The sequence below is a fragment of the Hyperolius riggenbachi genome, chromosome 2, assembly GCF_040937935.1.
Source record: "Hyperolius riggenbachi isolate aHypRig1 chromosome 2, aHypRig1.pri, whole genome shotgun sequence".
Taxonomy (NCBI): domain Eukaryota; kingdom Metazoa; phylum Chordata; class Amphibia; order Anura; family Hyperoliidae; genus Hyperolius; species Hyperolius riggenbachi.
The window spans coordinates 564396814-564415879 of NC_090647.1; the positions used below are offsets into that span (position 1 = coordinate 564396814).

The 19066-nt window shown below is 50.3% G+C and overlaps 1 protein-coding gene across 1 annotated transcript in view; it reads right to left on the bottom strand.

Annotated features, from left to right (window-relative positions):
* Window positions 1–4857: 4857 nt before the first annotated feature.
* Window positions 4858–19066, bottom strand: part of GTF2E1 (general transcription factor IIE subunit 1) — a 39817-nt gene continuing 25608 nt past the window's right edge. Inside the window, exons 3-5 of the mRNA XM_068270959.1 lie at window positions 16248–16449; window positions 10719–10954; window positions 4858–9687 (exon numbers count right to left, since the gene is read on the bottom strand). Coding sequence (XP_068127060.1) covers window positions 9263–9687; window positions 10719–10954; window positions 16248–16449 — 863 coding nt within the window. The 3' untranslated portion in view covers window positions 4858–9262. The remainder of the gene's footprint in view (window positions 9688–10718; window positions 10955–16247; window positions 16450–19066) is intronic.

A 19066-nucleotide genomic window follows, 5' to 3' on the forward strand; every position in this document is an offset into this window, starting at 1 on the left:
TGCTGTTCCCAGCATTATGTGTGTGTTTGTCCTGCGAGTCACAGATCGCGGCCCAGAATCCCCCTCTCCCCTGTGATTGTCACTCTTCATCTCTCAGCAGCATTTCCAGAATATAGATTATGTTTGCACACTTTTCTTAGCAGAGCTAGTACTACATGTGTAGATGTTTATCTCACCATGTCCCTCCAGGTGCGCTGTAGTGATTACTTGTAAGGCAACTGACCCCTCCCCTCAGCAGCTGCTGTTCCCAGCATTATGTGTGTGTTTGTCCTGCGAGTCACAGATCACGGCCCAGAATCCCCCTCTCCCCTGTGATTGTCACATCTATCAGCAGCATCTCCAGGATATACATTACGTGGCACTGTGCAGCGGGATAGCCCCGAGGCGAGTACCGCTCCATTCCCCTCATCAATCATTAATGGGAAGAGATGAGGAGATCCTCGCTGCTTCCTAGAGACAGAACTGCTGTATTGTAATCATTATTATTATTTATATCACAACTTCCATCAACATCAGCAGAACTGCTCCCTCATCAAATCCTTCTCAGCCACACGCTCATTATATAAACCCCCGGCACAGAGAGAGCCCAGACTACAACCGATACATAACAGTCTGTGTGCGGAGAGCAGGTATGTCTGACATGTGATAGACCAAATACCCGGAGATCAGAGAGGTCACCCCTGTCCAAAACAGCAAATATGCAGGACAGGGATGTCACTGGTGTATATTATACCTGGAGAGCAGGGATGTCACTGGTGTATATTATACCTGGAGAGCAGTGATGTCACTGGTGTATATTATACCTGGAGAGCGGTGATGTCACTGGTGTATATCATACCTGGAGAGCAGTGATGTCACTGGTGTATATTATACCTGGAGAGCAGTGATGTCACTGGTGTATATTATACCTGGAGACCAGTGATGTCACTGGTGTATAGTATAGCTGGAGAGCGGTGATGTCACTGGTGTATATTATACCTGGAGAGCAGTGATGTCACTGGTGTATATTATACCTGGAGAGCAGTGATGTCACTGGTGTATATTATACCTGGAGAGCGGTGATGTCACTGGTGTATATCATACCTGGAGAGCAGTGATGTCACTGGTGTATACTATACCTGGAGAGCAGTGATGTCACTGGTGTATATTATACCTGGAGAGCAGTGATGTCACTGGTGTATATTAAACCTGGAGAGCGGTGATGTCACTGGTGTATATTATACCTGGAGAGCAGTGATGTCACTGGTGTATATCATACCTGGAGAGCAGTGATGTCACTGGTGTATATTATACCTGGAGACCAGTGATGTCACTGGTGTATAGTATAGCTGGAGAGCGGTGATGTCACTGGTGTATATTATACCTGGAGAGCAGTGATGTCACTGGTGTATACTATACCTGGAGAGCAGTGATGTCACTGGTGTATATTATACCTGGAGAGCGGTAATGTCACTGGTGTATATTATACCTGGAGAGCGGTGATGTCACTGGTGTATATCATACCTGGAGAGCAGGGATGTCACTGGTGTATATTATACCTGGAGAGCAGTGATGTCACTGGTGTATATCATACCTGGAGAGCAGTGATGTCACTGGTGTATATTATACCTGGAGAGCAGTGATGTCACTGGTGTATATTATACCTGGAGAGCAGTGATGTCACTGGTGTATATTAAACCTGGAGAGCAGTGATGTCACTGGTGTATATTATACCTGGAGAGCAGTGATGTCACTGGTGTATAGTATAGCTGGAGAGCGGTGATGTCACTGGTGTATATTATACCTGGAGAGCAGTGATGTCACTGGTGTATACTATACCTGGAGAGCAGTGATGTCACTGGTGTATATTATACCTGGAGAGCGGTGATGTCACCGGTGTATATCATACCTGGAGAGCAGTGATGTCACTGGTGTATATTATACCTGGAGAGCAGTGATGTCACTGGTGTATATTATACCTGGAGAGCAGTGATGTCACTGGTGTATATCATACCTGGAGAGCAGTGATGTCACTGGTGTATATTATACCTGGAGAGCAGTGATGTCACTGGTGTATATTATAGTTGGAGAGCGGTAATGTCACTGGTGTATATTATACCTGGAGAGCGGTAATGTCACTGGTGTATATTATACCTGGAGAGCGGTGATGTCACTGGTGTATATTATACCTGGAGAGCGGTGATGTCACTGGTGTATATTATACCTGGAGAGCAGTGATGTCACTGGTGTATATTATACCTGGAGACCAGTGATGTCACTGGTGTATAGTATAGCTGGAAAGCGGTGATGTCACTGGTGTATATCATACCTGGAGAGCGGTGATGTCACTGGTGTATATTATACCTGGAGAGCAGTGATGTCACTGGTGTATATTATACCTGGAGAGCAGTGATGTCACTGGTGTATATTATACCTGGAGAGCAGTGATGTCACTGGTGTATATCATACCTGGAGAGCAGTGATGTCACTGGTGTATATTATACCTGGAGAGCAGTGATGTCACTGGTGTATATTATAGCTGGAGAGCGGTAATGTCACTGGTGTATATTATACCTGGAGAGCGGTGATGTCACTGGTGTATAGTATAGCTGGAAAGCGGTGATGTCACTGGTGTATATCATACCTGGAGAGCGGTGATGTCACTGGTGTATATTATACCTGGAGAGCGGTGATGTCACTGGTGTATATTATACCTGGAGAGCAGTGATGTCACTGGTGTATATTATACCTGGAGAGCAGTGATGTCACTGGTGTATATTATAGCTGGAGAGCAGTGATGTCACTCCTGTATATTATATCTGGAGGGCAGTGATGTCACTCCTGTACAATATAACATCTGGAGAGCAGTGATGTCACTCCTGTATAATATAGCATCTGGAGAGCGGTCATGTCACTCTTGTACACTATAACATCTGGAGAGCAGTGATGTCACTCCTGTATATTATATCTGGAGAGCAGTGATGTCACTGGTGTATATTATAGTTGGAGAGCGGTGATGTCACTCCTGTATATTATATCTGGAGGGCAGTGATGTCACTCCAGTATAATACATCTGGAGAGCAGTGATGTCACTCCTGTACAATATAACATCTGGAGAGCAGTGATGTCACTCCTGTATAATATAACATCTGGAGAGCAGTGATGTCACTCCTGTATAATATAACATCTGGAGAGCAGTGATGTCACTCTTGTACAATATAACATCTGGAGAGCAGTGATGTCACTCTTGTACAATATAACATCTGGAGAGCAGTGATGTCACTCTTGTACAATATAACATCTGGAGAGCAGTGATGTCACTCTTGTACAATATAACATCTGGAGAGCAGTGATGTCACTCCTGTATAATATAACATCTGGAGAGCAGTGATGTCACTCCTGTATATTATATCTGGAGGGCAGTGATGTCACTCCTGTATAATACATCTGGAGAGCGGTGATGTCACTCCTGTACAATATAACATCTGGAGAGCAGTGATGTCACTCCTGTATAATATCTGGAGAGAAGTGATGTCCCTCCTGTATATTATATCTGGAGGGCAGTGATGTCACTCCTGTGTAATACATCTGGAGAACAGTGATGTCACTCCTGTACAATATAACATCTGGAGAGCGGTGATGTCACTCCTGTATAATATAACACCTGGAGAGCAGTGATGTCACTCCTGTACAATATAACATCTGGAGAGCAGTGATGTCACTCCTGTATAATATAACACCTGGAGAGCAGTGATGTCACTCCTGTATAATATAACATCTGGAGAGCAGTGATGTCACTCCTGTATAATATAACATCTGGAGAGCAGTGATGTCACTCCTGTATATTATATCTGGATGGCAGTGATGTCACTCCTGTATAATATAACATCTGGAGAGCAGTGATGTCACTCCTGTATAATATAACATCTGGAGAGCAGTGATGTCACTCCTGTATAATATAACATCTGGAGAGCAGTGATGTCACTCCTGTATATTATATCTGGAGGGCAGTGATGTCACTCCTGTATAATATAACATCTGGAGAGCAGTGATGTCACTCCTGTATAATATAACATCTGGAGAGCAGTGATGTCACTCCTGTATAATATAACATCTGGAGAGCAGTGATGTCACTCCTGTATAATATAACATCTGGAGAGCAGTGATGTCACTCCTGTATATTATAACATCTGGAGAGCAGTGATGTCACTCCTGTATATTATATCTGGAGGGCAGTGATGTCACTCCTGTATAATATAACATCTGGAGAGCAGTGATGTCACTCCTGTATAATATAACATCTGGAGAGCAGTGATGTCACTCCTGTATAATATAACATCTGGAGAGCAGTGAAGACACTCCTGTATAATATAACATCTGGAGAGCAGTGATGTCACTCCTGTATATTATATCTGGAGGGCAGTGATGTCACTCCTGTGTAATACATCTGGAGAGCAGTGATGTCACTCCTGTGTAATACATCTAGAGAGCAGTGATGTCACTCCTGTGTAATACATCTAGAGAGCAGTGATGTCACTCCTGTATAATATAACATCTGGAGAGCGGTGATGTCACTCTTGTACAATATAACATCTGGAGAGCGGTGATGTCACTCCTGTATAATATAACATCTGGAGAGCGGTGATGTCACTCTTGTACACTATAACATCTGGAGAACAGTGATGTCACTCCTGTATATTATATCTGGAGAGCAGTTGTCACTTCTCTATAAAACATAGCATATCTGGAGAACAGTGTTGTCACTGCTGTACATTATAACAATGTAATAGGATACAGTATATCTACAGATCAGTGGTATCCTGTGAAATATAGTTGTGTAAAGCAGAACATATAAGAAAACCAGTGATATCACATGACTTGTACTAAAAAAACAACTTTATTCAAGCAAAAAAGAGAAACCGGCAAAACATAACAGATAAAAACAAGGAAATAAAAGTGACAATGTACACCGTGTCTGTTACCCTGTAATACTCGGTACATGTGGGGTCTGCCTGGCTTCACCCTACCTCCTCCTACCTCCATCACAATGAATTATTCAGCATCGGGAGCCCCTGGTAATGAGTATGGCTGGTGGGCAGAGCTGGGAACTTAAAACTGCAGAGATCTCCCCACCAGAGTCCCCAAGAGACATCTGGAATGTCATTTAAAGGATACCCGAGGTGAGAGGCATTATAGAGACTGCCATATTTATTTCCTTTTAAACAATACCAGTTTCCTGGCAGTCCTCCTGGCCCGGTGTCTCTAATACTTTTAGCCATAGACCCTGATCAAGCATATGCAGATTAGGTACTCTGACTCAGGTGTTACTGGATTAGCCATATGCTTATTAAAGGGTTTTGACTCAGACACTACTTATGCCAGATGATCAGCAGGGCTGCCAGGCAACCGGCATGGTTTACAAGGAAATAAATATGGCAGCCTCAATATCCCTCTAGCCTTGGGTTCCCTTTAAAAAGAGGGCCTTATGGAAACACAGGTGGAGAGAACTGTCAGTAAAGTCCCAGGTGCAGAGATTGTGCATTATAATACAACAGCTAGAAAAGCTTTCATCCAAACTCCAGAAAAAAAGCTGCAGAAATATTTGTCCTGCCAAGATACTGGCAATTCAGCCCAGCCGTCCTTGGGATTCACACAGCCCTGCCACGCTACGCAGACAGAATGCCACAAGCTACACAGACTGGAGCAACTGCTCATAGTGGCCAATCAGGATTCAGCTGTCAGATAATGATGCGTACGAGAGAGAACGGCGCCGGAGACTTGGGCGCAGGACACAGCCAGTATATGGCTAATCCTGCTGCCGCACAAGTCCGGGCCGTGTTAATTACTATTCCCCCTCCAGGCCGACATGGATAGTGGGGGAATGAAATAATTCGGCTTCCAGCAATAGCTGGAAGCCGAATTATTGTTTTAAAAGCAACTTCAGATCCGTCTTCTGACGGCGCTGAAGTTACTCCATGTGCCTGCGATAGCCGTAGTTCCTATTACGGCCTATGGTGGCGCCGGCTGCGCCCAAGTCTCCTGCGCTGTTGCGCCCAAGTCTCCAGCGCTGGATTTACCGTGTTCGATAATGATTGGGTGGTGATTTACACCAGCACACTCTGCAGCTGTCTTCATACATCTGATCCATCATTCACTCGTCTGATCAGCTCTGCACTGGTGGGGCATTCGGTGATCTCCACCTAAACCCCTCCCCACTCAGCTCTCAGTGCCTGAAACATGTCAGCACTACCCAATACAGCCACTCCTGGTCCCAGTGTGACCTCTGCTGTGCAGAAAGTCTTTAACCGCTTCCAGACCGCACTAATTGATATCTATACCCTGTTTGGGACCAGTTACCTCTGCCAGGGCGTAGATTTCGATTTCCGTGGCGCACACTACTGCCGATCGTGCCGCTCTCCTGTCGCTATGACAGCAGGGTTCCGTCAGATGCTCAGGAGCCTAATTCATTGTCTCCTGTCCCTGTGATGACTGTGAGCCAATCACATAAAAGAAAAGACAAAAAAATACAGGCAGGGGGTTTTGAGGCCTATTGATATCAGTTTAAGCGTAAAACATTGACTCTGAAAATAGTCCCCGATACACGTCACATATAAGCAGGATCGCATGGTAACGGCGTGGGCACAGAGCGGCTGCAGGGGGCGGGCAGAAGCACCAGGTAAGTGAAACTTTTTTTTTTTTTATTCTTCAGGTTTCCTTTTTTTGTTTTTCTATTGTGAAATTATATATAATAGATACTTTCATGTTTATATAACATCTGTAGAATAAGATACATACAGCAGAGGGGAGGTGCTGAACACACATCCAGATTCCCTATCACATTCCCTTATCAGCGGCCATCTTGGAGGAACTGCTTGTACATTGCTGTGATTAGTCACATGTCACCGGCGGCCATCTTGGAGGAACTGCTTGTACATTGCTGTGATTAGTCACATGTCACCGGCGGCCATCTTGGAGGAACTGCTTGTACATTGCTGTGATTAGTCACATGTCACCGGCGGCCATCTTGGAGGAACTGCTTGTACAATGCTGTGCTTAGTCACATGTCACCAGCAGCCATCTTGCCCTGTTCTTTCCTGCAAGGAACTATATCTTGGACTTGTTTGGGCTAAAGAACACAAGGAATGGACATTAGACCAGTGGAAATCTGGGCTTTGGTCTGATGAGTCCAAATTTGAGATTTTTGGTTCCAACCGCCGTCTTTGTGTGACACAGAAAAGGTGAACAGATTGACTCTACATGCCTGGTGCCCACCGTGAAGCATGGAGGAGGTGTGATCGTGTGGGGGCGCTTTGCTGGTGACACGGTTGAGGATTTTTTCAAAATTGAAGGCATACTGATCCAGCATGGCCACCACAGCATCTTGCAGCGGCATGCTATTCCATCTGGTTTGCATTTAGTTGGACCATCATTTATTTTTCAACAGGACAATGACCCCAAACACACCTCCAGGCTGTGTAAGGGCTATTTGACCAGGAAGGAGAGTGATGGGGTGCTGCGCCAGATGACCTGGCCTCCACAGTCACCAGACCTGAACCCAATCGAGATGGTTTGGGGTGAGCTGGACCGCAGAGTGACGGCAAAAGGCCCAACAAGTGCTAAGCCTCTCTGGGAACTCCTTCAAGACTGTTGGAAGACCATTTCAGGTGACTACCTCTGTAAGCTCATCAAGAGTGTGCAAAGCAGTAATCAAAGCAAAAGGTGGCTACTTTGAAGAACCTAGAATATGACATATTTTCAGTTGTGTCACACTTTGTGGTTATGTACTATACTTCCACATGTGGTAATTCATAGTTTGGATGCCTTCAGTGTGAATCTACAATGTTCATAGTCATGAAAATAAAGAAAACTCTGAATGAGAAGGTGTGGCCAAACTTTTGGTCTGTACTGTATATATCTATATATATATAATGCCATATTTATTTCATTTAAAAGCAATACCAGCTGCCTGGCTGTCCTGCTGATCCTCTGCCTCTAATATATTTATCTACAGGCCATAAAAAAGCATTCAGCAGATTATGTATTTCTAACATTATTGTCAGATCTGACAAGATTGGCTGCATGCTTGTTTCTGGTGTGATTAAGACACTACTGCAGCCAAACAGATCGCCATGGCTGCCTGCCAACTGGTATTGTTTAAAAGGAAATAAATATGGCAGCCTCCATTTTCTTCTCACTACAGTTGTCTTTTAATATTCTGTAGAACACTTCCTGTGACCTCACAGCCTCTAATCTCATGTCCACACTGAACAGAGGCCCTGAGTTCTCTGACTTGAAGCTCCTCCTCTTCCTGATATCCACAAACCAGTGACAGCCCTTCAGCCGGCTAGAGCGATGCTCTCATTGGTTTATGGACAGCAGGAAGAGGCAGGGCTGAGCTCAAACTCAGAGTTCAGGGCCTCTATTCTACGTAGGCCTGAGATTGCAGGAGTTCACCGAGTGCACAGGAAGTTACTCCCATAATGCATCACTTCCTGTCAGTGTAAAGAGGAAATGAGATAAAATGAGCGCCAATGACTCCTTAGGCAAACGTCCCTGGAAGATTTATACCCAAATCCACTTCTAGTGACAGCTAAACAGTTTGGAAGTGACCTCACTTCCTGTCATGGTGCGGTCACAGGAAGTGAGGCAAGATATAACCCAACCACACCAGCCTGGCACAGATCATCTTCACTGCAAACAGTAAATGCTCTGGAGTTACACTATAAGCGGCAGTTTAACAACTATACGCATATTCTGAAACATATTTTAATAGTAATTCCAATGAATGACAACAAATAAAATCACGATGCATTCCCCTTAAAAAAAGAAATAAAATTTCTCTATGCTCACCACTAGAGGCGCTCCATTCTCCAGGCGGATTATTACCTGCGAGAGGAATCAAAATGATCGATTTATCAGGTTGACTGAATTGCACTTCTCTGATTCCGACTCCCATGTCATGTACGGCCAATGAAAGAAGTACAAATGAGTCACGTGATAATCTGATCATGTGATCCTGCAGGAACAGTCCATCTCAAAAGAACTGTCCATCTCTGCTGGGAACTTAATAAAACACAAAAGGAAATAAAATCAAGCTGACACGTTTGTCTGGAGGCTGCTGTGACGTGTTGGACAGACAGGGAGTCTTGGAAGAATCTGGAGGAGGAGCAGCGGTCATGGCAGATCAGCTCCGGCAGAGATATGGTGATTGATACCCAGGGATGGCGGCCATTTTGTAACATGGCGGCACCCAACCGTGACATGTGGCGATAGTGGATGAGGCTCAGTCGTACATGTCCTCGAACATTCTCTGTCCCATCTCAATGTAGGCTTCTTTCTCCAGAGGCGTCATCATAGCCACCAGCTCCGGGCGCTGACTCACCTCCGTGTACTTGTAGCTCCTCCCCCCAACACTCACGTTCAGGTCAGCCGCCACCTCCTCAAACTCATCATCGTCATCATCATCATCACCGAAGTGACGGGACGCCGCTATGGGCTGTCGGGGGGCGGGGCTGTCCTGGTCCGACTCGCTGGTGTCGCTGTCGGAATCGCTGCCTGCGATGGCGTTCGCTGCTGGAGCTGCGGAGCCTCCGACGGCGGCAGCTGCGGTCTTCTTCTCGTGTTTCAGCAGCGCCTGCATGACTTCTTCATCGTCGTCTGCCATTGGACGGCCTTCCTCCTGGTCATGGAACCCTTCTGCACCCAGTCCTAGAAATACAGAAATACAGTTACTGAGAAGGAAAATCAGAAGTTAGGCCTGGGGCACACCAGTGGAGTTTTTCTGAGCGTTTTGAGTTTTTAAATCTGCTGCTAATGTTATCCTATGTGTCTGTGCACACTGGAGCAGTGAGGTTTTGTAAAAAAAACAAAACCATAGCATTACATTGGGAAGAGCTTTTGAAACCTCTAAAAAGCTCTTCCCAATGTAATGCTATGAGGTTTTTTACAAAACCTCCTTGCTCCAGTGTGCACAGACACATAGGATAACATTAGCAGCAGATTTAAAAACTCAAAACGCTCAGAAAAACTCCTCTGGTGTGCACCAAGCCTTAAAGTGAAACTTCAAATCTTCTCACAGCAAAAAGCTAAAAAATAAATGTGTTTTAACCCCCCCCCCCCCATGAATAAATATGTAAAAAAAAAAAAATTGATCAGCTATACCCAAAATAGCTTTAGAGTCTGACTGCACCTGCATCTTACCTGGAGGCTGCCCTGCCCCTCCCTCTGGGTACAGTGTATAGTCAGGAGCAGCTATACCTGCATCTTACCTGGAGGCTGCCCTGCCCCTCCCTCTGGGTACAGTGTATAGTCAGGACCAGCTATACCTGCATCTTACCTGGAGCCTGCCCTGCCCCTCCCCTCTGGGTACAGTGTATAGTCAGGACCAGCTATTCCTGCATCTTACCTGGAGGCTGCCCTGCCCCCCCCCCCCCCCCCCTGGGTACAGTGTATAGTCAGGACCAGCTATACCTGCATCTTACCAGAGGCTGCCCTGCCCCTCCCTCTGGGTACAGTGTATAGTCAGGACCAGCTATACCTGCATCTTACCTGGAGGCTGCCCCTCCCTCTGGGTACAGTGTATAGACAGGACCAGCTATACCTGCATCATACCTGGGGGCTGCCCTGCCCCTCCCTCTGGGTACAGTGTATAGTCAGGACCAGCCATAGCTACACAGCTGCTGCAGAATCTGAGCCAGAACTGTAATTTTGGTATATTATGATTTGACTCCTCCTCTCACCATCTTTGAGGTCTCCGGAGTCAGCGTAGGCCCCGCCCTGCACGGTGCTCTCTCGCAGCCAGATGGGCCTCTCTTTGACCAGTTTGGCATCGGTGGCTTGTCTCTGCGAGTTTTCCTGCTCCTCCATGCTGATGACCACATCCTGCCTGTACAGGTCCTCGTAGGAGGGGCCCTTGGACCAGGCTTCCCTGGTGGGCCCGGAGGCACCGGGGGCCACAGGCATGGATCGCTCTTTGCTGGAAGACAAGAGAGAAAGAAGACTGTCACACTACAGCCATGTTATGCTGCCTGACACCCTGAACAATTCTGTGCTTCTGGCCCAGCACTGTGTATGGTGAATCCATAATGTCCTATTTAATCAGCTCAGCCAATGAGAAGTGTGGGAGGGGCTTAAAACTTAGAGCTGCATAACAATGACACAATCCACCTCTTAAAGTGTACTCGAGGCGACATGTGACATGATGAGATAAAAATGGGTATGTACAATATAAAACATAATAACCAGTCTGTTTTACTTGTTTTAATTTGCTGCCCGAAAGAGTTAATTTCTAGGTATGTAAGTGACAGCTTCTATCTTGTCGGTAGCTTGTTGGGAATATAGTAAACATCACTGATAAGCTAATTACAGCCATAAATGTTTTCCTGGCAGTATACAACTTCTAAGGGCAAAGGGGGATAAAATACATGAACTATTGACCTTTGTCTAACTCTGGAACACTTAATAGGCTGCTACTGATTAGAGATGTAAAACGTTCAACCCACTTTGTAAATGTTTAAATAAAACCTAAAGATATTTAAAAAAAAAAAAAAGTAATTTTTAAGAGTAAGAGGATAAACATAATGGTTTATCTCATCAGTTAATTTTCACCTTGGGTTCCCTCGCCGGGGGAGTAGCATATACTGCTCTATGGAGAGGGGAGGGGGCAGAGAAACGAGCAGCACCCCTCTGCCTTGTGCCAATTCCGCAGAAAAAAAAGGTGATTGGGTGTGGTCAGTGATCTGGAAGCACACCGGTGCACACTTCAGATTTCTCTCCATGATAAGAGGTGGGAAAACTCCTGTGTGACTGTGATAAGCATGTCTGGCGGAAGGAGCAGGGCGTGTGGAGATAATTATAACAGCTCATCCCAAATAAGGACATGGGAGTCCAGGAGAGTCCAGTCAGGATTAGTACTATAGGTGCCGGTATTTACCTTACGCGATAATGTGCTGCGGGGTCCCTTTAAGCATGAAATCCAGCAGTGAAAAGAACGTGATCAGATTTCCAGAGAAATGAAACACGCTTCAAGCTTAAACAAATGCGCCTACATCGCTCTACCGCAACAATAACCGCCTCCACCCCCGGAACGTCGCAGTCTCTAAGGGACCCCTAAATTACAGCCCCCTCCCACCTCTATCAGGGAGGAAGAGCGCGCAGCCAACGCCGGCTCCCCTAAGTGCGAAGCTTTAAAAGCTGACAGTTTGTGGAGAGACAGATCTGAGGGTGGAAGAGGGGGAGGAAATTCACTGCGACACACGGGGAACAGCCTGTACCCTCCGTACCAGTGCCACACAACATACTATGCATAACTGAGGAGCTACTGGGGAACGCCCAGCGCCTGAACCGGCGGGGGGGGGGGGGAAAGGTCATCACTAGGTGCGCGGTCACATGACTGTGGTCACGTCTGGACACGAGAGGAGGAGCCTGTACCCTCTGTACCAGCGATCTGGGTGGGCACATACCTGTGTACGAGTGCGGGGATCTGGGTGGGCACATACCTGTGTCTGAGTGTGGGGATCTGGGTGGGCACATACCTGTGTCTGAGTGCGGGGATCTGGGAGGGCACATACCTGTGTCTGAGTGCGGGGATCTGGGTGGGCACATACCTGTGTGTGAGTGCGGGGATCTGGGTGGGCACATACCTGTGTCTGAGTGCAGGGATCTGGGTGGGCACATACCTGTGTCGGAGTGCGGGGATCTGGGTGGGCACATACCTGTGTCGGAGTGCGGGGATCTGGGTGGGCACATACCTGTGTCGGAGTGCGGGGATCTGGGTGGGCACATACCTGTGTCGAAGTGCGGGGATCTGGGTGGGCACATACCTGTGTCGGAGTGCGGGGATCTGGGTGGGCACATACCTGTGTGTGAGTGCGGGGATCTGGGTGGGCACATACCTGTGTCGGAGTGCGGGGATCTGGGTGGGCACATACCTGTGTGTGAGTGCGGGGATCTGGCTGGGCACATACCTGTGTGAGTGCGGGGATCTGGGTGGGTACATACCTGTGTGTGAGTGCAGGGATCTGGGTGGGCACATACCTGTGTGTAAGTGCGGGGATCTGGGTGGGCACATACCTGTGTGTGAGTGCGGGTATCTGGGTGGGCACATACCTGAGTGTGAGTGCGGGGATCTGGGTGCGCACATACCTGTGTGTGAGTGCGGGGATCTGGGTGGGCACATACCTGTGTGTGAGTGCGGGGATCTGGGTGGGCACATACCTGTGTGTGAGTGCGGGGATCTGGGTGGGCACATACCTGTGTGTGAGTGCGGGGATCTGGGTGGGCACATACCTGTGTGTGAGTGCGGGGATCTGGGTGGGCACATACCTGTGTGTGAGTGCGGGGATCTGGGTGGGCACATACCTGTGTGTGAGTGCGGGGATCTGGGTCGGCACATACCTGTGTGTGAGTGCGGGGATCTGGGTGGGTACATACCTGTGTCTGAGTGCGGGGATCTGGGTGGGCACATACCTGTGTCGGAGTGCGGGGATCTGGGTCGGCACATACCTGTGTGTGAGTGCGGGGATATCGGTGAGCACATACCTGTGTCTGAGGGCGGGGATCTGGGTGGGCACATACCTGTGTTTGAGGGCGGGGATCTGGGTGGGCACATACCTGTGTCGGAGTGCGGGGATCTGGGTGGGCACATACCTGTGTGTGAGTGCGGGGATCTGGGTGGGCACATACCTGTGTGTGAGTGCGGGGATCTGGGTGGGCACATACCTGTGTCGGAGTGCGGGGATCTGGGTGGGCACATACCTGTGTCGGAGTGCGTGGATCTGGGTGGGCACATACCTGTGTCGGAGTGCGGGGATCTGGGTGGGCACATACCTGTGTCGGAGTGCGGGGATCTGGGTTGGCACATACCTGTGTGTGAGTGCGGGGATCTGTGTGGGCACATACCTGTGTCGGAGTGCGGGGATGTCGGTGGGCACATACCTGTGTCGGAGTGCGGGGATCTGGGTGGGCACATACCTGTGTGGGAGTGCGGGGATCTGGGTGGGCACATACCTGTGTGTGAGTGCGGGGATCTGGGTGGGCACATACCTGTGTCGGAGTGCGGGGATCTGGGTGGGCACATACCTGTGTGTGAGTGCGGGGATCTCGGTGGGCACATACCTGTGTGTGAGTGCGGGGATCTGGGTGGGCACATACCTGTGTCGGAGTGCGGGGATCTGGGTGGGCACATACCTGTGTCGGAGTGCGGGGATCTGGGTCGGCACATACCTGTGTCGGAGTGCGGGGATCATGATTGTTGTATTTTTATATTTTTGTATATTTGATGTGATTGTTGTATTTTTATATTTTTGCATTTTTCTACACTCAGCCCTGTATGCCAAGCCCAATTCCGGGCACGACCAGTCGTGCTTGGCGAAATAAAGATTCTGATTCTGGGTGGGTACATACCTGTGTGGGAGTGCAGGGATATCGGTGGGCACATACCTGTGTCTGAGTGCGGGGATGTCGGTGGGCACATACCTGTGTTGGAGTGCTGGGATCTGGGTGGGCACATACCTGTGTCGGAGTGCGGGGATGTCGGTGGGCACATACCTGTGTGCGAGTGCGGGGATCTGGGTGGGCACATACCTGTGTCGGAGTGCGGGGATGTCGGTGGGCACATACCTGTGTGTGAGTGCGGGGATCTGGGTGGGCACATACCTGTGTCGGAGTGCGGGGATCTCGGTGGGCACATACCTGTGTGTGAGTGCGGGGATCTGGGTGGGCACATACCTGTGTGTGAGTGCGGGGATCTGGGTGGGCACATACCTGTGTTGGAGTGCTGGGATCTGGGTGGGCACATACCTGTGTCGGAGTGCGGGGATGTCGGTGGGCACATACCTGTGTGTGAGTGCGGGGATCTGGGGGGGCACATACCTGTGTCTGAGGGCGGGGATCTGGGTGGGCACATACCTGTGTGTGAGTGCGGGGATCTGGGTGGGCACATACCTGTGTCTGAGTGCGGGGATCTGGGTGGGCACATACCTGTGTCTGAGTGCGGGGATCTGGGTGGGCACATACCTGTGTCTGAGGGCGGGGATCTGGGTGGGCACATACCTGTGTCTGAGGGCGGGGATCTGGGTGGGCACATACCTGTGTCTGAGGGCGGGGATCTGGGTGGGCACATACCTGTGTCTGAGGGCGGGGATCTGGGTGGGCACATACCTGTGTCTGAGTGCGGGTATCTCGGTGGGCACATACCTGTGTGTGAGTGCGGGGATCTGGGTGGGCACATACCTGTGTCGGAGTGCGGGGATGTCGTGGGCACATACCTGTGTCGGAGTGCGGGGATCTGGGTGGGCACATACCTGTGAGTGCGGGGATCTGGGTGGGCACATACCTGTGTGAGTGCGGGGATCTGGGTGGGTACATACCTGTGTCTGAGTGCGGGGATCTGGGTGGGCACATACCTGTGTCTGAGTGCGGGGATCTGGGTGGGCACATACCTGTGTGTGAGTGCGGGGATCTGGGTGGGCACATACCTGTGTGTGAGTGCGGGGATCTGGGTGGGTACATACCTGTGTGTGAGTGCGGGGATCTGGGTGGGTACATACCTGTGTCTGAGTGCGGGGATCTGGGTGGGCACATACCTGTGTCTGAGTGCGGGGATCTGGGTGGGCACATACCTGTGTCGGAGTGCGGGGATCTGGGTGGGCACATACCTGTGTCTGAGTGCGGGGATCTGGGTGGGCACATACCTGTGTCTGAGTGCGGGGATCTGGGTGGGCACATACCTGTGTCTGAGTGCGGGGATCTGGGTGGGCACATACCTGTGTCTGAGTGCGGGGATCTGGGTGGGCACATACCTGTGTGTGAGTGCGGGGATCTGGGTGGGCACATACCTGTGTGTGAGTGCGGGGATCTGGGTGGGCACATACCTGTGTCTGAGTGCGGGGATCTGGGTGGGCACATACCTGTGTCGGAGTGCGGGGATCTGGGTGGGCACATACCTGTGTCGGAGTGCGGGGATCTGGGTGGGCACATACCTGTGTCTGAGTGCGGGGATCTGGGTGGGCACATACCTGTGTCTGAGTGCGGGGATCTGGGTGGGCACATACCTGTGTCTGAGTGCGGGGATCTGGGTGGGCACATACCTGTGTCTGAGTGCGGGGATCTGGGTGGGCACATACCTGTGTCGGAATGCGGGGATCTGGGTGGGCACATACCTGTGTCTGAGTGCGGGGATCTGGGTGGGCACATACCTGTGTCTGAGTGCGGGGATCTGGGTGGGCACATACCTGTGTGTGAGTGCGGGGATCTCGGTGGGCACATACCTGTGTCGGAGTGCGGGGATGTCGGTGGGCTCGGGCTCCAGGATCTCGTAGGCCAGGTTGATGTCCTCAGTGTCTCGGAGGAGGGCATAGATGGGCTCTATCTGTTCGTTGAAGCGTGCCACCAGCGTGCGGGCGTCCTTCTTAGGCATGGCGGACTCATCCTCTTCCACCTCCGTCTGGCAGAAGGTGCAGCGGAAGGTGCCTGGGACATATTAGAGATGAAGGAGGAATGTGAGCTAAAGCATCACATACAGCTGATTGAGACAATCATTCGTGATCATTTCAGATGACATTTCCCTAACTATTATAGCAGAGCTGAGCTGTTTGCAGAGTAGCCTGTCCTGTTATATGGAGAGCAGAAGGGGTACAATGAGCAGGAGAGGTTTGCGGTTTACTGCAATACCGGCCAGCCTATCATTATCCAGCTCATCAGGGAACACCTGAACTCACACCAGATTTTCACCTGATGATCAGAAATCAGCGTCCAGCATATAGTGTGGGGAGTGGAGAAATCAGTGTGGAATCTAGGAGGCAGAGAGTACAGGGAAGCTGTGCTGGGTATGGAGATTAGGGAGGGGTCTGGGATGCAGAGAGTACAAGGAAGCTGTGCTGGGTATGGAGATCAGGGAGGGGTCTGGGATGCAGAGAGTACAGGGAAGCTGTGCTGGGTATGGAGATCAGGGAGGGGTCTGGGATGCAGAGAGTACAGGGAAGCTGTGCTGGGTATGGAGATCAGGGAGGGGTCTGGGATGCAGAGAGTACAGGGAAGCTGTGCTGGGTATGGAGATCAGGGAGGGTTCTGGGATGCAGAGAGTACAAGGAAGCTGTGCTGGGTATGGAGATCAGGGAGGGGTCTGGGATGCAGAGAGTACAGGGAAGCTGTGCTGGGTATGGAGATCAGGAAGGGGTCTGGGATGCAGAGAGTACAGGGAAGCTGTGCTGGGTATGGAGATCAGGGAGAGGACTGGGATGCAGAGAGAACAGGGAAGCTGTGCTGGGTATGGAGATCAGGGAGGGGTCTGGGATGCAGAGAGTACAGGGAAGCTGTGCTGGGTATGGAGATCAGGGAGAGGACTGGGATGCAGAGAGTACAGGGAAGCTGTGCTGGGTATGGAGATCAGGGAGGGGTCTGGGATGCAGAGAGTACAGGGAAGCTGTGCTGGGTATGGAGATCAGGAAGGGGTCTGGGATGCAGAGAGTACAGGGAAGCTGTGCTGGGTATGGAGATCAGGGAGAGGACTGGGATGCAGAGAGTACAGGGAGGCTGTGCTGGGTATGGAGATCAGGGAGAGGACTGGGATGCAGAGAGTACAGGGAAGCTGTGCTGGGTATGGAGATCAGGGAGAGGACTGGGATGCAGAGAGTACAGGGAAGCTGTGCTGGGTATGGAGATCAGGGAGAGGACTGGGATGCAGAGAGTACAGGGAAGCTGTGCTGGGTATGGAGATCAGGGAGGGGTCTGGGATGCAGAGAGTACAGGGAAGCTGTGCTGGGTATGGAGATCAGGGAGGGGTCTGGGATGCAGAGAGTACAGGGAAGCTGTGCTGGGTATGGAGATCAGGGAGGGGTCTGGGATGCAGAGAGTACAGGGAAGCTGTGCTGGGTATGGAGATCAGGGAGAGGACTGGGATGCAGAGAGTACAGGGAAGCTGTGCTGGGTATGGAGATCAGGGAGGGGTCTGGGATGCAGAGAGTACAGGGAAGCTGTGCTGGGTATGGAGATCAGGGAGGGGTCTGGGATGCAGAGAGTACAGGGAAGCTGTGCTGGGTATGGAGATCAGGGAGGGGTCTGGGATGCAGAGAGTACAGGGAAGCTGTGCTGGGTATGGAGATCAGGGAGGGGTCTGGGATGCAGAGAGTACAGGGAAGCTGTGCTGGGTCTGGGAGGGGTCTGGGATGCAGAGAGTACAGGGAAGCTGTGCTGGGTATGGAGATCAGGGAGGGGTCTGGGATGCAGAGAGTACAGGGAAGCTGTGCTGGGTCTGGGAGGGGTCTGGGATGCAGAGAGTACAGGGAAGCTGTGCTGGGTATGGAGATCAGGGAGGGGTCTGGGATGCAGAGAGTACAGGGAAGCTGTGCTGGGTATGGAGATCAGGGAGGGGTTTGGGATGCAGAGAGTACAGGGAAGCTGTGCTGGGTATGGAGATCAGGGAGGGGTCTGGGATGCAGAGAGTACAGGGAAGCTGTGCTGGGTATGGAGATCAGGGAGGGGTCTGGGATGCAGAGAGTACAGGGAAGCTGTGCTGGGTATGGAGATCAGGGAGAGGACTGGGATGCATGCAGTGAGGGTATTGGAGAGATCAGTGGGGGACAGTGAAACATGTGGAGCAAGCGATGCATTGATATTCGTATGGGTCTTTCCCATTGAGTGTGGTGTAGAGCGGTGCATCTGGTTCCAATGCAGTAGCACAAAGCATGCAGCGTTCAATGTGTGTTTACAGGGGGAGCAAAGCATACTTTCATTGCACTGTATGCCCCACTGTATGGTCGCACTGCAAAGCTTCTACACAGTGCCACTTCTTAGCAATGTACTTCTGCACACACAAATCACAATGCGGAGTAACACTTTAAGCTGCCCAAAGTTTCAAACACTGCAGCAGTTACTGGGTGTCAGTACACAGAATGTCTCCAGCACTGCATCAGTTACTGGGTGTCAGTACACAGGTTTCCAGCACTGCAGCAGTTACTGGGTGTCAGTACACAGAAGGTTTGCAGCACTGCAGCAGTCACTGGGTGTCAGTACACAGGTTTCCAGCACTGCAGCAGTTACTGGGTGTCAGTACACAGAAGGTTTGCAGCACTGCAGCAGTCACTGGGTG